The 21,191-nt window shown below is 42.1% G+C and overlaps 1 protein-coding gene across 1 annotated transcript in view; it reads right to left on the reverse strand.

Moving 5' to 3' along the window:
• The window catches only part of INPP5F (inositol polyphosphate-5-phosphatase F), a 91,048-nt gene that overhangs the window by 25,826 nt on the left and 44,031 nt on the right, over window positions 1-21,191 (reverse strand). Inside the window, exons 4-11 of the mRNA XM_075935359.1 lie at window positions 16,136-16,264; window positions 14,367-14,534; window positions 13,994-14,050; window positions 11,214-11,412; window positions 9,606-9,785; window positions 7,688-7,755; window positions 7,078-7,202; window positions 5,855-5,932 (exon numbers count right to left, since the gene is read on the reverse strand). Coding sequence (XP_075791474.1) covers window positions 5,855-5,932; window positions 7,078-7,202; window positions 7,688-7,755; window positions 9,606-9,785; window positions 11,214-11,412; window positions 13,994-14,050; window positions 14,367-14,534; window positions 16,136-16,264 — 1,004 coding nt within the window. The remainder of the gene's footprint in view (window positions 1-5,854; window positions 5,933-7,077; window positions 7,203-7,687; window positions 7,756-9,605; window positions 9,786-11,213; window positions 11,413-13,993; window positions 14,051-14,366; window positions 14,535-16,135; window positions 16,265-21,191) is intronic.

Here is a 21,191-nt window from a genome sequence, read left to right on the forward strand (position 1 = left end):
CCCTCTGGACCTCCAGCTACCATCACCATCCGGGAACCCCGATCAGTGCAAGCTACACAGAGTGATGAGGTGTCTCTCTCTTTCTTCCCCTCCCCCAGCCCCAAAAGCATAGCCTCCTGACTCTGCCCTATGTAAACTGTTACATTGTTAGCTAGACCTAACATTTGTAATGAGTTTCAATTTAGATTTAATATTGTAATTGTTGTGTGTGTTTGGCTTCCTATCACTACCCAGAAATAAATAAATTTCATTGTTAAGCTGGTTGCTTCTCTCTCTTTCTTTCTCTTTCGCTCACTCTTCCTTCAAGGGGTGTTGTTTTGGCTTCCCCATTTGCTCTGCAACAACACTTCTTGTACCCAAGCTAAAGATCCCTGTAGTGCCCAAAATCCTGTGGGGTTTGCTCACTGTGTGGTTTACCAGTGAATGATTGTGGTATGAAAGTGGGGATAGGGGATGCTGAACCTGGGGGCTTAGAGGGATGGCAGCTTAAAGTGCTGTTTAATCCAGCCCACTGAATCCAAAGGCACATGAGGGTGCAGTGTGGCACTGCTTTTAAACCCAGTCTGCTAAATCCAGAGACATATGAAGGGGTCAGCCTGTGAGTGCTGATTACCCAGTCCTTTCAGGTATGCTCTATTAGTGGGTATGAGTGTCTGTGTGTCTTGCTAAGGTGGGAAGAACCCCATCCTGAAGAACTTGGTTCCTGCAAGAGAGATCCAATGGAAGGGGGAAATGGCAGCAAGAAGAATTCAGCTCCATATGAGAGCACAAGTAAGCACAAGCAACCTCCCCCCAATTCCATAAGAGTAACCCTAATAAATGAGCATACCCCCAGAGTATTGGGAAAATCAGGTAAAAACCCCATCCCATCAGCGAGGTGTCCATTGTAATTTGTTTGGACGGCTGGCTCTGGTGGAAAGGCACCCTGTTGCAGAGCTTGTGTACTTGTGTCCACCATTATAGAGAGATGAGGACTTTTGAGGGAAGGGAAATGCGCCTGTGAATCTGACAGCTGGCTGGTGTGTACACTGAAGAGATCCAGTGTTGGAAACAAAGGAAGCACAGCCTGGTATGTGGTAGCTGCCATGTGCCCCATAAGTTTGAGGCACATTATGATGGGTATCACCTTGCTGCTGGTAATGGTCATAACAAGATTTCTTATATTGTTGAACCAGTGATTGGGAAAGATAGGCTTGAGCTGTTATAAAGTCTATATGAGCGCCTATGAACTCCAAAGATTGTGTGGGGCATAGTATGGATTTCTGCTTGTTGATAATGAAGCTGAGCGACTGAAGCATGGTCTTCGTGAATGTGATCATGCTTTGATGGTCCGCTGTGAGGAACCTCGGATAAGACAACCGTCTAGATAGGGGAATATTGTGATCCCATTGTGTCTTAGATATGCCATGGCTACCTCAAGGGTTTTGGAAAAGACTCTGGGGGCAGAGGAGAGTCCGAACAGGACAACTCTGTATTGAAAGTGGTCTGAGGCTACCGTAAATCATAGGAAGCGCCTATGTGCAGGGTGTATTGTGATGTGAAAATACGCATATTGAAGGTCGAAGGCTGCAAACCAGTCCCCCCCCCCCCCCCCCCGGGCCAGTGCTAGAATTAGTCTTGTGAGCATGAGCATTTTCAAGCATTGCCTTCGAAGATATTTAATTGGCGCAGATCCAATATAGGTCTCCAACTTCCTGTTCTCTTTTTGGTGAGAAAGTAGTTCAAAAAAAAATTTTGTATTTCTGGGGACCTGCTCTGTGGCTCCTATTTTGAAAAGGTGTAAAACCACCTGGCGGAACACAGTCTGGTAAGGGGGGGGGTCCCTGAAGTGGGAGAGAAAGGGTGCAGAGGCTGGAGGAATTGCCCCGAAGGGGACGATTTCTAGAACTCACTGGTCTGTAGTGATTGCTGCCCACTAATCATAAAAGGGGTGCAAAGTGGTGGTGAAATATATTGTGCTCTCCTGGGACTGTAATTGGGAGAAGGTTGGGCAGACCCTCGACCAAATTTTCAAACGTGCTGCCTCAAGGCCTGGGTCGCAGAAGAGCAGTTGTTTGGGGCTCTCTTTCGATGGTTTCGAGTCTCAAGGGGTTTTGCTCAAAGGGTCAGTATTGGTGTTGTCTAGTGAAGGTTGTGTCCCTGTCTTTTTCATAGGGTGTGTAACGCTTTCTTCGATAAGTGGGAGTATACATCCCCACTGTGAGAAGGGTATAGCGTGAATCTTTGCTGGAATGTAATGCTACAGCGAACAATTCTGCTTTGTTGAATGGCAGATCCTCTTACTTTGGCCTGGAGGCCCTTAGAGACTCCTGCTGCTTGCAGCCAAGAGACTCCTGCTGCTTGCAGCCAAGATGAACATATCATCACGGATGTCGTGGTGGACCTAGCTGCAGTGTCTGCGGCATCCAGAGCCATTTGCGGCGCCGTACGGGATATAGTGTGACCCTCCTTAATGATTGCCTCGAGGATAGGTCTTTTATCCTCTGCAAGATTGTGCATGAGTTCTGTTAATTTCACGTAATTGTCAAAATCTTCAGGGCTTGCCAAGCGGCAGCAAGCCCTGCTCGCCAGCCGCGCAACTCGGCGCACTGCGCATGTGCTGACCGCGCTGTGTGGCTGTGCCAGCTTGTAATCTACTCGCCACAGGCGAGTAGATTACACTAATTGTCAAGCCCTGAAAATTACGATTTGCAAGTAGTGCTGTATAGTTAAGATGGAGGGTTGATGAAGAGTATGCTTTTCTCCCAAACACATCCAGGTGTTTGTGCTCCTTGTCCTGTGTATGTGTTTTGTGTTGTAGGTTCTTAGACCTTTGATTGGCAGTGTCAACCACTAAGGAGTTTGGTTTAGGGTGCAGGTAGAGAAAGTCCATGCCTTTAGATGGAACAAAATACTTCCTATCAGCCCTTTTATTAGTTGGAGGGGCCATGGCAGATGTTTGCCAAACTTCATTGGCTGCCTCAAGGATTGCTTCATCTAGAGGCAGTGCAATTTTGGACTTCACAGAGGGCTGTAGATCCTTTAGGAGTTTGTGTTGTTTCTCCTGGACCTCTGCTAAAACTACCTCCTGACTGGTAGCCACCCTTTTAAATAGGTCCTGGAATTTCTTGATATCATCAATGGGTATTGGGTCATTTGGAATAACTGCTTCCTCAGGAGCGGAAGATGAAGCATCATTTGATGCTATATCAGGTGCACGGCTGGGTCATCCTAGCTCTGTCCTTCCTCTAGATCTGAGCCCTCAGATGGGGAATGTGCTCCATCTGAGTGCATGGAAAGCAGTGACCTTTGTCTGTGGTGCAGTGGAGGTGTGTCATGATGCCCAGTAACAGTAGTGGGACCATCAGCTCCGGTGAGTGTCATAGTATTGCCAGTGTGCCACGGAAGATATTGGTAATGCAGTGGTCTGTATGCCCTATAATGTGCGTGTGCCCTATCTGGGAAGGAGTGTTGTGAGGAGAACATGATTCCTGTATCCCTGTAGTAGGCACTGAATTGCGATAAGGACTGTGACCATAGCAAGCCCCTTGTTCGTAGTGGGGATCGTGAATGGTATTGGGGTAAAGGCTCACGAGGGGACAGGGTCCTAGGCCCCCTGGTGTCATGTCCTGGTTGTGCTTGTGTTTTGCGATCTGAGGAACAGCAATGGGATGCAGGCTTGTGACTTATTGCCACGCTGGTCAGCACTTGGCATGGGTGTAGCTGTGACCCCAGGGGATCTAGAGTTAGTGTGGGGTACTAAGTAGCAGCTAGAGATAGCCTTATCAGTTTTCTGTGCCACAGGCGAATGTTGTGCCATAGGTTGGCAATGTGCTGGAGATCTTGAGTATGCCCACGATGAGCCAGGTGCCCTTAATGCCAGTGGCACCTCTGTCACCACAGGGCCCGTGCTAGGTGCCCTTTTTGTGGCAGCTGATTTTGAGGGCTGTTTCGTGAGCTCGTCTTTGAGGCCGTTATTGAGAAGGCTTGAGACTTTGCTGTGCCTGGCTCATCTCCTTTGCTAATTCTTGAAAGTATAGAGCGAGCTGGTGAGGGTCTAGGTTCTGAGCATGTTCTCTGAGGAGAAAGGCTTGGATGTTTGTCCTGAGGAGAAGTTATTGCGAGCCCTTATTGCTCCCTTGACAATTATGGGGGTCCAAGGCTCTATCCATAGACTGTGTGCACACTGTGAGCTCCCCTTCTTTGCAAGCTCTGGTTGTGAGACCACAGCCATGGACACATTTCTGAGGTATGCGTGTCCTCCAAACAGTGTATACATTCGCTGTGGGCATCAGAGGCTGGCATAAATTCTTGGCATTTGCTGAATCTTTTCTCCTTACGAGAGCTTCTGGGAGACATGCCAGATTATCTGTAATTGTACAAGCAGCAGAGACTGCTCATGGGTCACTGGTTTCTGTTTCTTTTGCTTGCCACAATTTGCCACTGTGTGGTGGTAAAAGCTGGCGGCGGCAGCTCTTATTTCCTTTTTTTGGTTTGGTTGTTTTCTGTGTAAAGTGAAGGTAGTCCCGAGTGCCTTAGGAATATCTAATTTGATAAGGTGGTTCTTCTTTCTCCTGCATAGCACACAGAGGAGGAGAGAACACTGAGCTCCATCTGTGGCCGAGGGCGGCGAAGGAGGAACAGAGGAGAAGCGGGCTGCACCTGCTACTTTAAAGGCAGGAGCACTGCTCTTTGCCCGCGCATGCGCAGCCTGCCTGATTACTGCTCTCAGTCTCCGATCTGTGATGCCAGGACAAGCCCGACACCAACTGTGGAGTACCCACAGGGAAATCACTCAAAGAATTTGCCAGACCAGAGGAGGTCTCCTGCCACCAGCCTCAAGCACATGCTACCAGCTGGCTGCTCCAGCAGGCACCCTACCTTGCCCTCCTCACCAAACCGGCTGGGCTGCTTGCTTACTCACTCAGCTGCTGGCATCTCCCTGGGCATCACAGGCTCCAGCTCTTGCTGCAGGGCTTAGGCCCAGCTTGCCATGGGCTGCTGCAGGACTTCAATCCCGTCTCGCACTCCTAGGGGCTGCCACAGGGCTCCAGTCTCCAGGGGGCTGCTACGGGGCTCTGGCCCCACACTCCTGGGGATTGTCAGAAGATGCCAGCCCCATGCTACCAGGGGGCTCCAGCCCCAACCCCACATTCCTCAGTCCTGCACTACTGCAGGTGGCTCTAGTCCCAGTCCTGCACTGCCGACTCTGTTTTTCCCCAACCCCAGCTGGCCTTCCTGCCCTTAGGCTCCTGGGTTCTCTGGTCCAGGAGCATCCATGGTCCTGCCAAACCATGGATGTTGCCAGACCAGAGAATACTGATATTCAGAGGCACAACTTATAAGTCTATTGGCTAAAAATGCAATTTTTCTCCTAGAAGCTACCTTCAAATTTGTCGATTTCAAACAAAAAGCCTGGGTGGCAGTAAGAGCGCACACATATAACATACATTCACAAAACAGAGGCGGTGATAGTGGGTGTCCATCTGAACATTTAGTCCAGGGATTAGGACAACTCTCTGGGATGTGCGAGACCCAGACTCAATTCTCCCCTCTGCCCGATGTGGAATTAGAAGCCTGAACTTTAGTCTCCCACAAAGAGGGAACAATGTTATTAGGAGTTCTTTTTATGGTTGAAAAAAGATAGACCCCCCCTAAGTGGAATACTTCAGAGTTGAACCCAAGATGCTGATTTGCTAACCAGGAACTAATGTTCAAGACAAGATAAGACTGGAAGGAAAAGATAATCACTGGAGAAATGTAAGGCCATAACAATCCATCTAAAAGACACTGTTTAAACTGCTTTTTTCCCCTACTCTTCCATTCCAATATTTCTACAAACATTTCATAACAGTCTGAGCATGCAAATACCTACCAACACCACTTCATATCAAGGATGATATCATGAATGGCATCAGTTAACGTTTGAACATTTTCAAACTTCATCCCTCTGCTAAAATAAAAAAAGTTAAAAGTAAATTTAGTTTCACCTAGAAAAATGATGCAATAGGACACAAGTCAAGTACAAACAAATATATATCTAACTAAATTTGAAAATTTATTCAGAGCAGTTCTCAGGCAATGTACAAAGTTTATGAAAATCTTTTCAAATGCCAGTTGCAAATTCAATCATATAAATATTATACTCAAAACAGCTACATTATAGCCACGCCTATCTTCCCTCCAGCCTCTCAATTTTCTGCATGACTCTGGGCTGCGTTCGCCTATAAGAGAGGATTTGGGGCAGCAATTAGGCTGTGTCTAGACTACATGCCTCTGTCGTCAGAGGCATGTAGATTAGACACATAGGCAAAGTCAAATGAAGCCGCGATTTAAATGATCGCGGCTTCATTTAAATTTACATGGCTGTCGCGCTGAGCCAACAAACATCTGATCAGCTGTTTGTCCGCTCAGCGCGCTAGTCTGGACGCTCCCCTGCCGACATCAAAGCCCTTTGTCGGCAGCCCCGTTATTCCTCGTGGGATGAGGTTTACCGGGGCTGCCGACAAAGGGCTTTGATGTCGGCAGGGGAGGGTCCAGACTAGCGCACTGAGCCGACAAACAGCTGATCAGCTGTTTGTCGGCTCAGCGCGGCAGCCATGTAAATTTAAATGAAGCCGCGATCATTTAAATCGCGGCTTCATTTGACTTTGCCAAAACAACAAATCTACATGGCTCCGTCGACAGAGCCATGTAGTTTAGACGTACCCTTACAGTATAAGGCTAAAGTATGAAACAGAAGTAAAACAAAAAAGTGACAAAAGATAAAGTCTTTACATTCGTGTCATTTTTCATCATGAGAGCCTGACAAGACAATAGATGTAGAGATCCTTTCACCCATTATCAGAGTGAAGCCATCTCAGTACTGGAATGTAAAAGGTAATCTGTTCCAGCAACATCATAACAGGATCCAACATCCTCCTGCATGTCCAGACCCACTAGAAAAAGATTTCCCACGCCTGATTTACAAGGAGCAATATTTCTGTCTGTGAAAGTCAATGCACTTCACAGACTATTAAGAGAATGGTTTCCCCTCCCCTCAACATTTCTTTCCTGGTAGCAAATACTACAAGAAGACACATCAGAAAGCCCGCTTACCAGTGCTCATGGAAGTCAAAGGAAACATAAGTGAGGTTTGAATTGTTGTACAGTAACACTTGTTTAAGGTAAGCATCTCCAATAATCTTCTCTCGTCCAGTCTGATCCACCAAATTAATAATCACCTATTCAAAAATTAAATAAGTCAACAGTTGGCAACCTTAGTGAAGATACTTGCAGAATTACACTCTGTAAGGCAATGTACAAATTACAAAATCATGAAACATGATAAAAATGAGACTTAAGTAATTGGGCTCAGCTTATCTAGCAGGTTCTCTCGACATTTTTTCTAAATTTTGTTTTTGAACTCAAGTGATTAGGTTAACTGCTGTAGTTAATCTCATCTCAAATAAAAAACTAATGCTCATTTGACAAACCCAATTAAAGAAAACGTACCCAAAAACTGTAGGTTCAATTACTGGTTTCTGAAATTGCTGTATAATTTAGAAAAATCAAGTGCTATACCTGAAGTTCTAATTTTTTATTGTTCTTTTAAGTACTCCAATTGTTTAAATATACTTCAACTATTTCATACTTCAACTATTTCATACCACATGTTAAGTTTTAGTAATAAATACACTCATAGAAGTAGTGTCAGCCTAAAACTTACTTGTTTCTTGTAAATTTTCAGTTGTTCTTCAAAGTGTGCACAGAAATAGGGTACAGTTTCCTTTTCACCTACAAGGTAGAAGGATACTGTGAAGAACTAATAATTTCATTTGATTCATATTCAAGGCATGAACTCTTATTCAAGTTTGTATTATTAGGTACCTTGAGTTTAAAAAAAAAAAAAACCTGTGTGTGAATGAAAATAGAATAATACATTCTACAGAATCATATCAACACCAATTCCCTACATCAGATGAACACCCTTCACTTCAGAAATATCTTAAATGTTAATCTTGTAAGCATTTAAACAGGATAGCACAACACCTGCTAAAGAATAATAATAAAAAAGGGTTCACAATCCCCAACAAAGTAGACTATATTCTTAAAGATGTCATGTCACAAACTAGGAGAAACTATTTGGAATACATTTAACCAACAAGGTAGGATTTCAACCTTAACTGGTATGCCTCACTTGTTAAGAGTGAGGCTTAATGGTTAAACATTCACATCCTTAATTCACACCCCCTCCAGTCCAAACTGCAGGACAATGTGAACGTGTCCCCACTGACCCAACCAAGATCAAAGCTCCATTCAGTTAGATGCTGTGCAAACATATAGAAAAAAGTAAGACAATCCCCTTTCAAGAGAAAATGCCCAAGACAAAATAAGAAATCCCCTCTCCTGAAGAGATTACAGTCAAACATTCACTGTTACTCCTCAATCAGCAAATAAGCATAGATTGTTCAGAACTATATATAGCTATCAGAAATAGGAAGTGATACATTATCTCACACACACAAACCCAATTTGGCTGAATTACACACTTGTGAATATCTCATCATCAATTGATTATGAACCCTGTCTATTTTTCTGATCCTATGGCAATACACTTTTCTCTTCTTTATTTTTCCTTTTGTAATAATGAACATCTTGTACTCCTGGGGGAATCCCATGTCAAAAAATTAAAAATTCTTCCAAATTCTGTGTTTTATTGTATTTTGATAAAATAACATAAAACAGTAATTTATTTCAAAATACCTTTGAGCAAGTATATATGTCTGTAAAAATACAGACAACAACAACAAAGATTCAAGAAATGGTGAGGCTGTTTGGAAGCGGCTGTTCTGTTCTAACATTACATTTTGCCCTGATGGGTAAAAAACAAAATTGCAGCAATTTTCTGTGGAGGAAAATAAACATGCATGGAACATGAATTCTAGAGTAGCACAGAATTCCTCCAGGAGTAAAACTTGGATACAGAGTACTCGCCAAACTCAACCTTTGGCATTTCATTCTGGAGATCCACCCAAATTGGGTACACATGACCTGCACCAACTCTCTCTCTCGGTGCCACTAAGATGACAAAAAATAGAAGAGTTCTGAGTTCGAGAGAGAACAATTAACATACTGTGTCAAATTTGACACAGTAGGACCTTCTGGATTCTGTTTAACTTTTTAGATTATTTCTAAATGTCCATCCTAGAACTCACTGTCAGTACTATGTTGTAAATTAAATCCTACCCAATTAGAAGAAGCAATCCTTACAGATCAGGAAGAGGAATCTGATCTCTAAAGTCTTTTGCATTTCTGTTTCCAAAGCAGAACACCAGACGCTCCCCCTTGCCAACCTTGAACAGCATTAGTATGATTGGGGCATGAAAGAGGGATGGAAGTGCATATGGTTATGTGTTCGGAACTCTATTAATCCTCCTCTATTTGGGAGAAATAGGAATTCCCTAACCAAATTCTGAATTTAAATCAAGGACAGAAGTTATTTTAATTTTGACCAACTCACCATCATTACTTTTAGTTGAAAATTAAGTGATAATCAGAGTTCAACAGAATAACTAAGTGTTCAAACTGGTTATTCTTAAGTGATCTGGTATGTTTTACAAGTTCCATGGATTACCAATACTTACTCTTGTCCAGTCGTGGTCGTGGGTTGTACCTGTATCCAACCTGACTCCAAAATACTGGCACAGAGCCCCGTGTTTGAATAAAAGAGAGAGTATGATTATGGACATGAATCAATTGTTCTGTCTCCACATAATTTGCCACATTCCCATTTTTATCAACACCTCTTCGCTTATACCGCATCCCTACAAAATGAAGAAATATATTGATCAGTTTATTCAAGAAAGTTGGGGTTTTTAAAAAAAAAATAAATAATCCTAGATACGGTTCTTCTGTACACTTCTGCAAAGCATTTTTGGTGGTGAGGAAATAAATGATATGAAGCAACACAAATCAGTCAGACTATCCAAACCGGCAATAACACTGCTGTTAGGTTCCTCTTCTGGCTCCCCTCTCGTGTTTTATTTTAAAATTTGGTAGAGATGGAACGAAACTTTGGTTTTTAGTTCTTATTCTCCCCTGCAACTATTCCCAAGGGCTCTTTTTGTCTAAACAGCCTATGCATCTGTACTGCAGCAGGATCTTAGCTGCAAGAATAGTAATATCATTAGGATATTCCTGGACAAAACAAAGAGATAATGTTACTTTGATAACATCTCTTTCATTCTTCCCTTCCCCTTCTATCTCTAAACACTGTTGCAGTGAGTGTTAACTTCATAGTAGCACAGAAACAAGATTAAGAATTAATTTTTTATTTGTGAGCATTGGGCTCTACTACTGGAGCAGCTCTATAGCAGGAGTTTAACTATATGAAAAAGTTTAAGAGCTGTCAGAGTGGTCTGAAGGTAATTTATAAGTCCTGTGATAATTAAATAGTGTGATCTAAAGTAATTAATCAGTTTCAAAAGGCATGTAACCTTGACAGAGCAGAACGAACATGATCACACGGTAGAAAGCAAAACCTAAAAACTAAAAAAACCCAAAAATACTAGATTGAAAGTCAAACTAAAGATCTTTAACAGATGCTTCAATTTATAAAACAGTAATGAAGAAAGTTCCATGAGTAGCTTCAAGATTTTTAAGATGGGCAGAATGGTTCATTAGCAAATTAAAACAAACATTTTTAATCTATATACCTAGCTCTGCACTTTTTAAACATTTCTTTATACTGCAGATATTATACTTTGTTTTTCTATCCACTGTCCTTTGATCTGATGGCCAAGTGTAATAGTTTGGAAAATGTTATAATGGTTTAAATCTCTATGCCAAAGGCAAGAAAGAGTAATTACATCCATATTAAGTATGAAACTAAATTTGTATGGAAATGTAATTCCACAATATCAGAGTAAGAATCAATCCCTGAAGCAACACTCAACTTCTGAACTGAAGAGCATTAAACAAACAAATACTGTAGGATGACATAGTGGGGGCATTGGAAGGAAATTAGTTAACTAATTTTAAAACACTATTTTTCCCAAAAGTTTTAAGATACCTAGAATGAGAATAGCAAGAACTAAAAACAAAGCTTAAATCTATTGGTATGTACAGATTTTAAGTAACTAATTTTCAATAGCATTTTAGGTATGCTTCAATTGTTTCTCACTTATCAAACTATGGAGTGTGGTTCAGGATTTATCATGCAGCACTACTACTATTTTCTACACTCTACTTACCAGCTCTGTGTCGACTTCGGCGTGAGACAAGCGCTACCAGAAATCGTGGGTGAATATCATCTACACAAGTTGACTCCTGAGGTGGAGTCTCTGGACTACTTTTCTCATCATCAGATGTATCACTGTAATTAACTACAAGCTCTTCAATCTGTACAAATCCCTGAATGATAGGTATAATCCAAGAGTCCACTTCTGTATTCTGTAAATTACAAAAAATATTTACAACTCTAGCAGTTTTAACAATTATTCTAATCTAGCAGTTTCTGATATTGTTACTTCTTCAGGTGAGCTTGGTGCTACTCTAAAAGCTAGAGAAGTCTTTTCAAAACTAAGATTCAATCCCAACAACATTTTGAGAATCCTCTACCTCTTCATTTTGTACCAATACCTTCTTTGCTTTCTCTTGCAATGGCTCTTTTATTTAATCAGATGAACCAGAGGCTAGGGGGAGGATGATTGGGGGATTTTTTTTGGGGGGGGGGGAGGATAAGGGATTATGAGATAAGAATTACACATTCCATTTATCTTTGTTAACTAGTTGCAATAAATGGAACAAGTTCTGCAGATCAAATGCACAGAGATCAAAATTAATTTCAGAGACAACCACTAATACTAGTTTGAAGAGCTAGACATTTGTGCAAAGTCATGCACTACACAAAGTACTTAACCACACAGAATAAAAGAATAACCAAAAAAAAACATTTAAAATCTTAAATTCTGTATATATGGTTTAGATTAGTTTCCCCTTTATTTACGTTTATCATTTATATTTAACTTATATTCTAAATGAACACACAAACCAAGAAAAAGTAATCGAGTTAAGAAACACAACTGATTGTAGTTGTATTCTCTACAACAGTGGCTCCCAAACTGTGGTGAGCAGACCCTAGGAGGGCACAGAGGAATGTTTGGAAAGACACACACACACAGCAGGAGGGTGGGGATAAATGCTGCACCCATAGCCCCAGTTCCACCCACACTCTGTCGCCAGCCCAGCTCTCTCCTCTTTCCCTCTTTGCCCACAAATCAGGTCTGCTTCCATCCCCAATTTTGTCCCCAGCTCTGCCTTCAGCCCAAGCTCCTCTGCTGAGCCAACTGTGCAGTAATGGAGGAGGATCACAGGCAGATATTATTGGTAAGGGAGAGGGGGGCAAGAGGAAACGTTTGGACACCACTTCTCTAAAAGGACGTCTCTGTTGAAGTAACCTGTGATTTATGCATCATAAGTCATCAAGTTCCTGATTTCCCTGCAAATTGTGGTATGAGTTTGCCCTAAACTATCCTCTTTTTGGCTCAAAAATAGACACGGTCATATTTGCAGCTAACGGAAATATAACAAACCAATTTAGTACATTTTACACCTTGTGATGAAATCTTTACATATTTAGTCCATGATCTTGCAAGTCTCACCATATGAGAAGGCTCCCACAGGAAGACGGAACATTTGACAGCCACTTTTGTTTTGTTTTTTTAAAACCACACGACAAGGCAAACAGTAAACTTTGTTTTGAAGTTTCTACTGGTCCCAACTAGTTGGCTTTAACACTTAAATCTTTGTGATATATTGAACTACGTTCATATATGAGCTTGCAAATCTAGAAGACAGTCTTAACAATGCATTTCTAATTCATCATTGTATGTAAGGAAAAGATTAAATGGATCATTTGCTGCTTATTCATTTATCTAACAGCCATACATAGCTCAGAATAGGGATGTTAAATTTAGGTTAATCGACTAATCAATGGATTTTTCACCGACTAGTCGATAAGTGGGGGAGCTGCAGTGGGATTAGCTCTCAGCCCAGGAGATAACTCCGCTGCGGCCAGGAGCTAACCCTGCTGCAGGTCTGCCTTTTAAATGTATTAAGAGCTTGACAGGGCAGGGGGGTAGCTGGGACCAAGCAGGCTTACACCCAGTTCCAGAAGCTGCACCTCTGCTTTTTAAATGTATTAATAGCCAAAGGGGGGGGGGGGGGGGGAGACCTGGCACGAGCTGGGAATCAGCTGTTCCGGCTCGCGCTGGGTCCCTCCTACTGCACTTTAGCCTTTTAAATGTATTAAGAGCCGGCTAGCTCTTAATACATTTAAACACAAGAAGCGCAAGCAGGCACTCATTTAAAAATCAGTAGCCTACCTGGTCCCAGGTATCCCCATGCCTCCTTTGCCTCCCCCCGCCACAGAGATGGTGCTGGGGGAACTACCTTTTAAGCTGGCTACCCCCAGCAGCAGCTCCTGCTTACCCCCCTTCCTGCCTCTAGAAAGCAACTAGTCGAGGGACTAGTCAACTATCTAATAAGTCGACTGGTCACTTACACCCCTAGCTCAGAATACTTTGATGCACAGTACCATTTTGTTATATTGAATAGTATTATTATTTATTTGCATTACTATAGCACAAAAAGTACTCATCAAGGACCAGGATGCCACTGTGCTGAGTATTTCACGTCAACAGCCTACATGGGCAGCCAGCCAACCAGGAAAAGAGGCGCCCCTACGCTGCCATGGTGCCTGGAAGTCCTCCTCTCAAGTATTCTACCAGGCAGGCTGCCAAGGTTCTGGGTAGCCCAGCACACAAGCTACCAGGGAAACAGGCAGGTTTCTGTTGGACGTTTAGTTAAAAAAAAAAAAATCAATATAATCTCTGCAACGTCCATTGCAACAAACCTGCATTTTCCTTTAGACAATTACATCAGAAAATTTCTGACTGTCTTGACTGAACAATGCTCAGCTTTACTTATGAGTGAATATTTAAAATGCACTTCTTAGAAAACAATTACTCACATCAATATTGATGAGATCCTGGATCATGTGTTTGTTCCAAAAGAATCTATCATCAACCTATAAGAGAATAAAAATGACAGCATTGTAACCATGTTTTTCAGAGCCTCTCAGACACCCATGTGATCCCAAACATGAATTAGCTATCCAGTAACTAATTTCTCACTCTTTTTAATCCAAATTATTACAAACCAATCTCAGACCAAGACATGTTCTTGTTAGTTTTGAATTTTGCTTTCATTATGTAGAATCCTAATGTAGGACCAGTTGATGTTTTATACTAGCTGATGATGTGGCTTTTAAAGTTTCAAAAATCAATACTAGCACAGTATGCTGAAAATACAGACTGAGCAGTCATCTTCTGATAAATACTTACTTTCCTCCACAGTGGCAAGTTAGTCTTCTCACATGAGCTTTGCCTCTGGACAGAGTTCGTTAGATCATAAGTCACACTGTAATAAAAGGAGTCTGAATCCATGAACATTTTGAAGAGTTCTTCTAATAACCTCTTCTCCAGTTTTTCCTTCTCCTTGCTTTCTTTTATCTGAATGTCAGAAGAATACCATTACCTGACTTTTACCTATTAAAATGGTAAAAATATTTGCAGAACACTAATAAAAACAAATTTTCTTAATGGAGTGCCCATGCAGATGGAGACAAGATCAAAATTTAATATAAATAGTTGTCATCAGAGTATAAAAAGGTTCCTCAATATATTGGGCACAAATGTAACTTCCCTTGTCCATTCCATGTACTGTAAAAGCATTTTTGCCAAGAACAATATCCAGAAGACCACGCAAGCAAGGTAGACATGGACACATTTTATTGACAACTTCGGAAATTTTATTGAAACTATCGGTCTAACAAAATATTTTACTAAATTACTCAGGTTTAGTCTATTTAACTTTATTCAAGGTTTCAACCTACTTAATATTGCAATGGAGATTTCTATTTAGTAAATTTTTCCTGCATGACGAAATGACATCATCACGTCATCTGCATCCACAGGCGCCAAGCCCCACCCACTCCCAGCCTGGCTTCCCCAGGGGTCATGTGCAGGAAGGATGTTAAAGACTAGTAGTCGACTGTCCAATGCACATTTGCTTATCAGATAGTTTTTTGACTAGTCGATAGGCACTTCCACTGGGGCTCTTGTACATTTCAAAGGAGGAATGTGAACACTGTGTACAGCCTGGGGCCAGCATGAAGACCCACTGACTCCAGGCTGCACACGGGTGTCTTCTCGGAAATGCACTAAGTACCCAGGGCTGCATGCCGCTAGGAGCCCAGGGTCAGCTGCGGCATTTCCCAGGGAGCCCGGGGTCAGCTGGGGACTTACTTCCCAGCTGACCCTGGGCTCCCCGCAGCTGCCCCTTCAAATCCCGCAGATGTGTTGTTCAAAGGGACAGCTGCTGCACAGCTGATCCCGGGCTCCCGCGACATTTCCCCAGAACCTGGCTGATCTGGGGACTCCCCAGCTGACATAAGCATATAAGCGTAGCAGGGAGCCCAGACCATGGCTCTGAAATAGAAGGCACCCGCGTGCAGCCAGAGTCAGCAAGACTTCCTGCTGGCCCCAGGCTGTACGCAGAGCTCCGCATTCCTTGTTTGAAACAGGGTCTCTTGTACATTTCAAAGAAGGAGTGCGTAAGTGCCCATCAACTAGTCAATTAACTGCATTTTAACATCCTTAATGTGTAAAGCTGGGGCTGCCATGCTGCAGCCCTGGCCCTCCCTTCCCCAGCAGGCGGGGGGGGGCGGGGGAAGACCCAGGGGAAGGGGTCGGCTTGGCCCTCCCCAGCAGCCAGGAGCAGGGGAAGGGGGTCGGGAAGGGGAAAGCCAGAGCTTGGAAGCTGGGGGGGGGGGGACGGACGGAAGGTTGGTGAGCATAGCACCCGGAGGGCAGACACCTAATATTACATGAAAATCAAATGAATGAGTAGGAGGACTAAAATGAAACACTAAGGAGGGAAGTCAACTTGTTTTCTTTGACTTAAACAAGTGTTATAAACCCCTACATAATTCTAGGTTTTTATGGGTTTTCTTTACATAGTGTACTATTTTACTCTGGTCATCCACCATAACCTTCAAATCACTTAATCAAAAATGCTTTGAAAAGACACAAACTAAATAGTAAATCCTTACCTTCTTTTTATTTGATGCAGACACATTTGATTTAATTTGAGTAAAGGTCTTGAGTAGAAATTTAGATTCATCTGGAGACTGTGTAATCTTCTCTGTCTTATTTATTCCAAAGTGATGCTTTTTACAGAGCTGAATAATAAAAAGAGTATGTAAATTACAGTTGATACTTACCATATAACAGCAATTATATTTCATTAACATGTCATTAAGATCTCAGGTAAGAAAAAATAAGGCTAATATCTTCATCGGATTAAATACAAGTTCAACAAGTATTTACATTTTTCCAACTACTTCTTGCTGTTTTAACTGCATGTTTTATGGTGGGTTTCTTATTCACTGCAATAACTACTTAAAACAAAAAAGGTAATAAAAAAAATCAAACCATGTTAAGCATTTTGATATGTACAGTACAAGCATGCTCCCACAAAGAATGCCAGTCAATAATGAACTGCCACTAAACAATACAAACATGAATAATAAAAAGATCTGTTAATTGCTATGCTAGACTTTGCAAGTCAGATGGTTACTTTAAATTTCTGAATAAATTTTTTAAAGAGGGTAATGCTAGTTAATAACAGTATCCCCGTAGATAATTCTGCAAGAGTCAAGTCATTCACTCCGGAACTCAATGTTGTTTATTCCTTACCCTACCAGTGCACAATTCCAAAACTGTGTTCAAATTTCTCTTTGATAGCTAAAACAGAATCATTATTTGATACATAAAAGAGAATAACTTTCTTCTGTTAAGTGAATTAATCTTTTCAGAACTGTGTCCCTACAAAAGACTGCAGATTTAAGATGATACAGTTAAAGAACGGAATACATAAACTGAGTGTTTCATTTTCAATTTACACAAAAATACTTTTAATCTAAAAATTCCAGTGTATATTGGTAAGGAAAGGAACTGCACACTTATGGTGCCTCCATCTCCCACTGAACCTTTCTAGGACACATGCTCCCTTCTATCCTCATCTTGGTGTGTGGCATGGCATACCAGCAGTTACTTTTATTTCTCTCTGCCTCCCTAAGGCAAAATGTAAATTTTTCCATAGGCATCAATAAATACCAAAGATTCTTCAGTCCAGCTCTTAAATTCAATTTGCCTTGAACAAACAAAAACGGATCATTTTACAGAAAGAAAAAGTAAAACAGGTCACCTTCTAACTTGCTTAACTGTATCTTTAGACTGGCTATAAACTTAAAAAGGTACATAATTCCAAGATTTAGATTTACAGCATCATCATAATTAGTTGTTTTTCCCCAATCTCCTCCAGGGAACAAGTCTAACAAGTACTTATATGTGCCAGAGAAGCTTCTTTATGGCTAAAGGAAGGGTTTTTTACCTTATATAGCTATTTACAGTATTGAATGTTTATCATGTGCTGTACTGTTAAAATAGCAAAACTTATCAGAAGTCCTGATATTCAATGTTTTTTCTAAAGCTCCACTTTCCCACCTAAAGTCAGGGGATTATGTGAGAATTTCAGCTTTCATTTACAGTGCTCTCCTTATGCACATGGAGAGACTCAACATGAACCCTAACGGCACAAAATACAGAAGCCAAATGAAAATACAACTTCAAAAATCTTGAATTTTTAAACCAAATGATGGTCAGATTTTAGCAATACTGCCAGAGAAAACTGCAAGGGCAGACCAAGGTAAGCCTCATGAGCACTGCAATAAAGAAAAAAAAATAAGGCTCTCCAATTTAGTGATAAGGTACTACACATTAAGCATTTGTTTACCTTTCGGGCAAAGTATCTTCCTTATGATCAAGTGATGTTTTTTAGATTTTATTCCAAATATACCACAGTGTTCCCTGTAAGCTGTGCACTTGTACGGCTGCTCAGGAGAGATTCAAATGCTGCCCAGATGAGAAGCAGAGTGCCCATAGCTAGGTTTTTTGTTTCTACTGATGATGCACATTCACACGTGCCTTGGTACACACAAAAATTTATCCTGCACTTGGATGGAAAACATTACAGGGAACACTGACCACAATATGTAATTTCCCTTCCTAATTTAGAGTATCTTTTCAGAAGTAACAAAATACAGGACAATGTAGCACTTTAAAGACTAACAAGATGGTTTATTAGATGAAGAGCTTTCGTGGGCCAGACCCACTTCCTCAGATCAAATAGTGGAAGAAAATAGTCACAACCATATATACCAAAGGATACAATTAAAAAAAAAAAAAGAACACATATGAAAAGGACAAATCAAATTTCAGAACAGAAGGGGTATGCGGGGGGGAGGGGAGAAGGAAGGTGAATGTCTGTGAGCTAATGGTATTAGAGGTGATCATTGGGGAAGCCATTTTATCCCCTGGCTAATAGCCTTTTATGGACCTAACCTCCATGAAATTATCTAGCTTCTCTTTAAACTCTATTATAGTCCTAGCCTTCACAGCCTCCTCTGGCAAGGAGTTCCACAGGTTGACTACACGCTGTGTGAAGAAGAACTTTCTTTCATTAGTTTTAAACCTGCTACCCATTAATTTCATTTGGTGTCCTCTAGTTCTTCTATTTAGGGAACTAATAAATAACTTTTCTTTATCTGCCCTCTCCACACCACTCATGATTTTATAGATCTCTATCATATCCCCCCTCAGTCTCCTCTTTTCTAAACTGAAAAGTCCCAGTCGCTTTAACCTCTCCTCATACGGGACCCGTTCCAAACCCCTAATCATTTTAGTTGCCCTTTTCTGAACCCTTTCCAAGGCCAAAATATCTTTTTTGAGGTGAGGAGACCACATCTGTACACAGTATTCAAGATGTGGGCGTACCATAGTTTTGTACAGGGGCAGTAAGATGTTCTGGGTCCTATTTTCTATCCCTTTCCTAATAATTCCTAGCATCCTATTTGCCTTTTTGACCACCGCTGCACACTGCGTGGAAGTTTTCAGAGAACTGTCCACGATAACTCCAAGATCTCTTTCCTGATTTGTCGTAGCCAAATTAGCCCCCATCATACTGTACATATAGTTGGGGTTATTTTTCCTGATGTGCATTACTTTACACTTATCCACATTAAATTTTATTTGCCATTTTGTTGCCCAATCACTCAGTTTGGTGAGATCTTCTTGGAGTCCCTCACAGTCTGCTTCTGTCTTGACTATCCTAAACAGTTTTGTATCATCTGCAAACTTCACTACCTCACTGCTTACCCCTTTCTCCAGATCATTTATGAGTAAGTTGAAAAGGATTGGTCCCAGGACTGACCCTTGGGGTACACCACTAGTTACCCCTCTCCAATCTGAAAATTTACCATTTATTCCTACCCTTTGTTTCCTGTCCAGTTCTCAATCCAAGAAAGGACCTTCCCTCTTATCCCATGGCCATGTAATTTACACAAGAGCCTTTGGTGAGGGACTCATACTTATAACTTATATACTTTCAGAAGTAGTTCAAGTCTGTGTCCCTGCTTCAAGTTAGCCACACTTAAAAATGGGCAAACATCTTCATTTAGCACCTTTTTCATTATTATATACCACCACTAAATTCCTAGCCCATAAAAACATATATAACCTTGATTTTGTACAAGCAACTGTGGAATCAAGCACGAATGACTTAAGATACAACATCTGTTCAATCTCATTATGAGCATATAATACCACTGCAAAGTAATCAAGCAGATCAGGCATTGGTATTACATGCTGCCTTACTGCTCCATCGAATATGCTTCAGGCCTGATTCAGAGGTCATCTCTACAGAATGAGTGCTCTTTTTCCTTTGAAACAGGAGGAAAGTAGTGTTCTCAGCTTTACTACCTGCAAAGTTTCAGGATCCTGAGGTGCAGGTTACAAAGCTTCAGTAGATCATCTCAGACAGAGTTAGGCACCCCGATCTAAGAGATAAATACTCTCCTCTTGGATCTTACAGTGATAGCAGATAAAAAAAATATACTAGGGCAGCAATGTGCTCCTTAGTTTACTGAGAGGGCCTTGTAAGTGGCCCTCCTTTGTCTCAGTGGCCCACAAGATTGAACCTACCCCCTCTGCGGACCTACCCCCTCTGCGGTTCTGCATTTAAAGCATATTAGGAGCCAGGCAGACAGACAGCCCGGCTCACACTGGGCCCCAGAGCTCTGTTTCCCCTAGCCCCTGGACCAGGGCTGCTGCCACCCCGTGTTGCTGCCTCTGTATCAGAGGCAGCAGCACAGGGCAGCAGGCAGCTGGTCTGCACAGGGGGCTGGCTGGTTTGTAAACTGGTGTCCCTTGCAGACCAGCTCCTGCCTGGCAGCGCTGTGTGGCAGGGGGCTCCTCGGGAGTGGGGCTGGAGCACACTGGCTGCCAGCCCTACCCCTGGGGACTATAGAGTAACCGATAAAAATTCATTAGGTTAATCAACTATTCAATTAACCAATATTTAACATCCCTACTTACAGGCATGGGCTCCCACCTCCCTCCCCGTTGCTGCTTCTGATACAGAAGCAGCAAGGGGGAGAAGTGCATGTGGCTGACAGGATTAACCGATAAGCCCAAGCTTATCAGTTATTCATGTAGTCAACTAGTATTAACAGGAGATTTAGAACCAAGACATAAGAACTCATGAACTCACCAACATCACATTCTACAAGCCTCTTTGCTCTGATCCTACTGAGGAATACCCAAGTGAGCTATACCATGTACTCAAGAACCTCCCTGCTTCAGCTCAGGACCAAATCTACACAAACTCATCCCCAGAGCACCGACTAGGAGTACTCTGCTACCCAAGATCCATCAACTTGGAAATCACGGACATCTCATCATCTCAGGCATTGGCATGGGCTATTTTGACTCTCCCCTCAAACCCTATGCTATCAGCTATCTTCAAGACACCACTGACTTCCTGGGGAAACTGCAGAGCATCAGTAATCTTCCTGAAAACATCATCTTGACCATCATGGATGTAGAAGCTCTGTACACACAAGAATGGACTACAAGCTGTCAGGACAACTATACCCAATGACACCAAAGCACATCTGGTGGCTAGGCTATGAGGCTTTGGCCTCACCCACAACTATTTCCTATGTGGGGACAATTTATACCTTCAAGTCAGCGGTAGAGCTATGAGTA

Source organism: Pelodiscus sinensis, chromosome 8 (genome assembly GCF_049634645.1).
Source record: "Pelodiscus sinensis isolate JC-2024 chromosome 8, ASM4963464v1, whole genome shotgun sequence".
Lineage (NCBI taxonomy): Eukaryota > Metazoa > Chordata > Testudines > Trionychidae > Pelodiscus > Pelodiscus sinensis.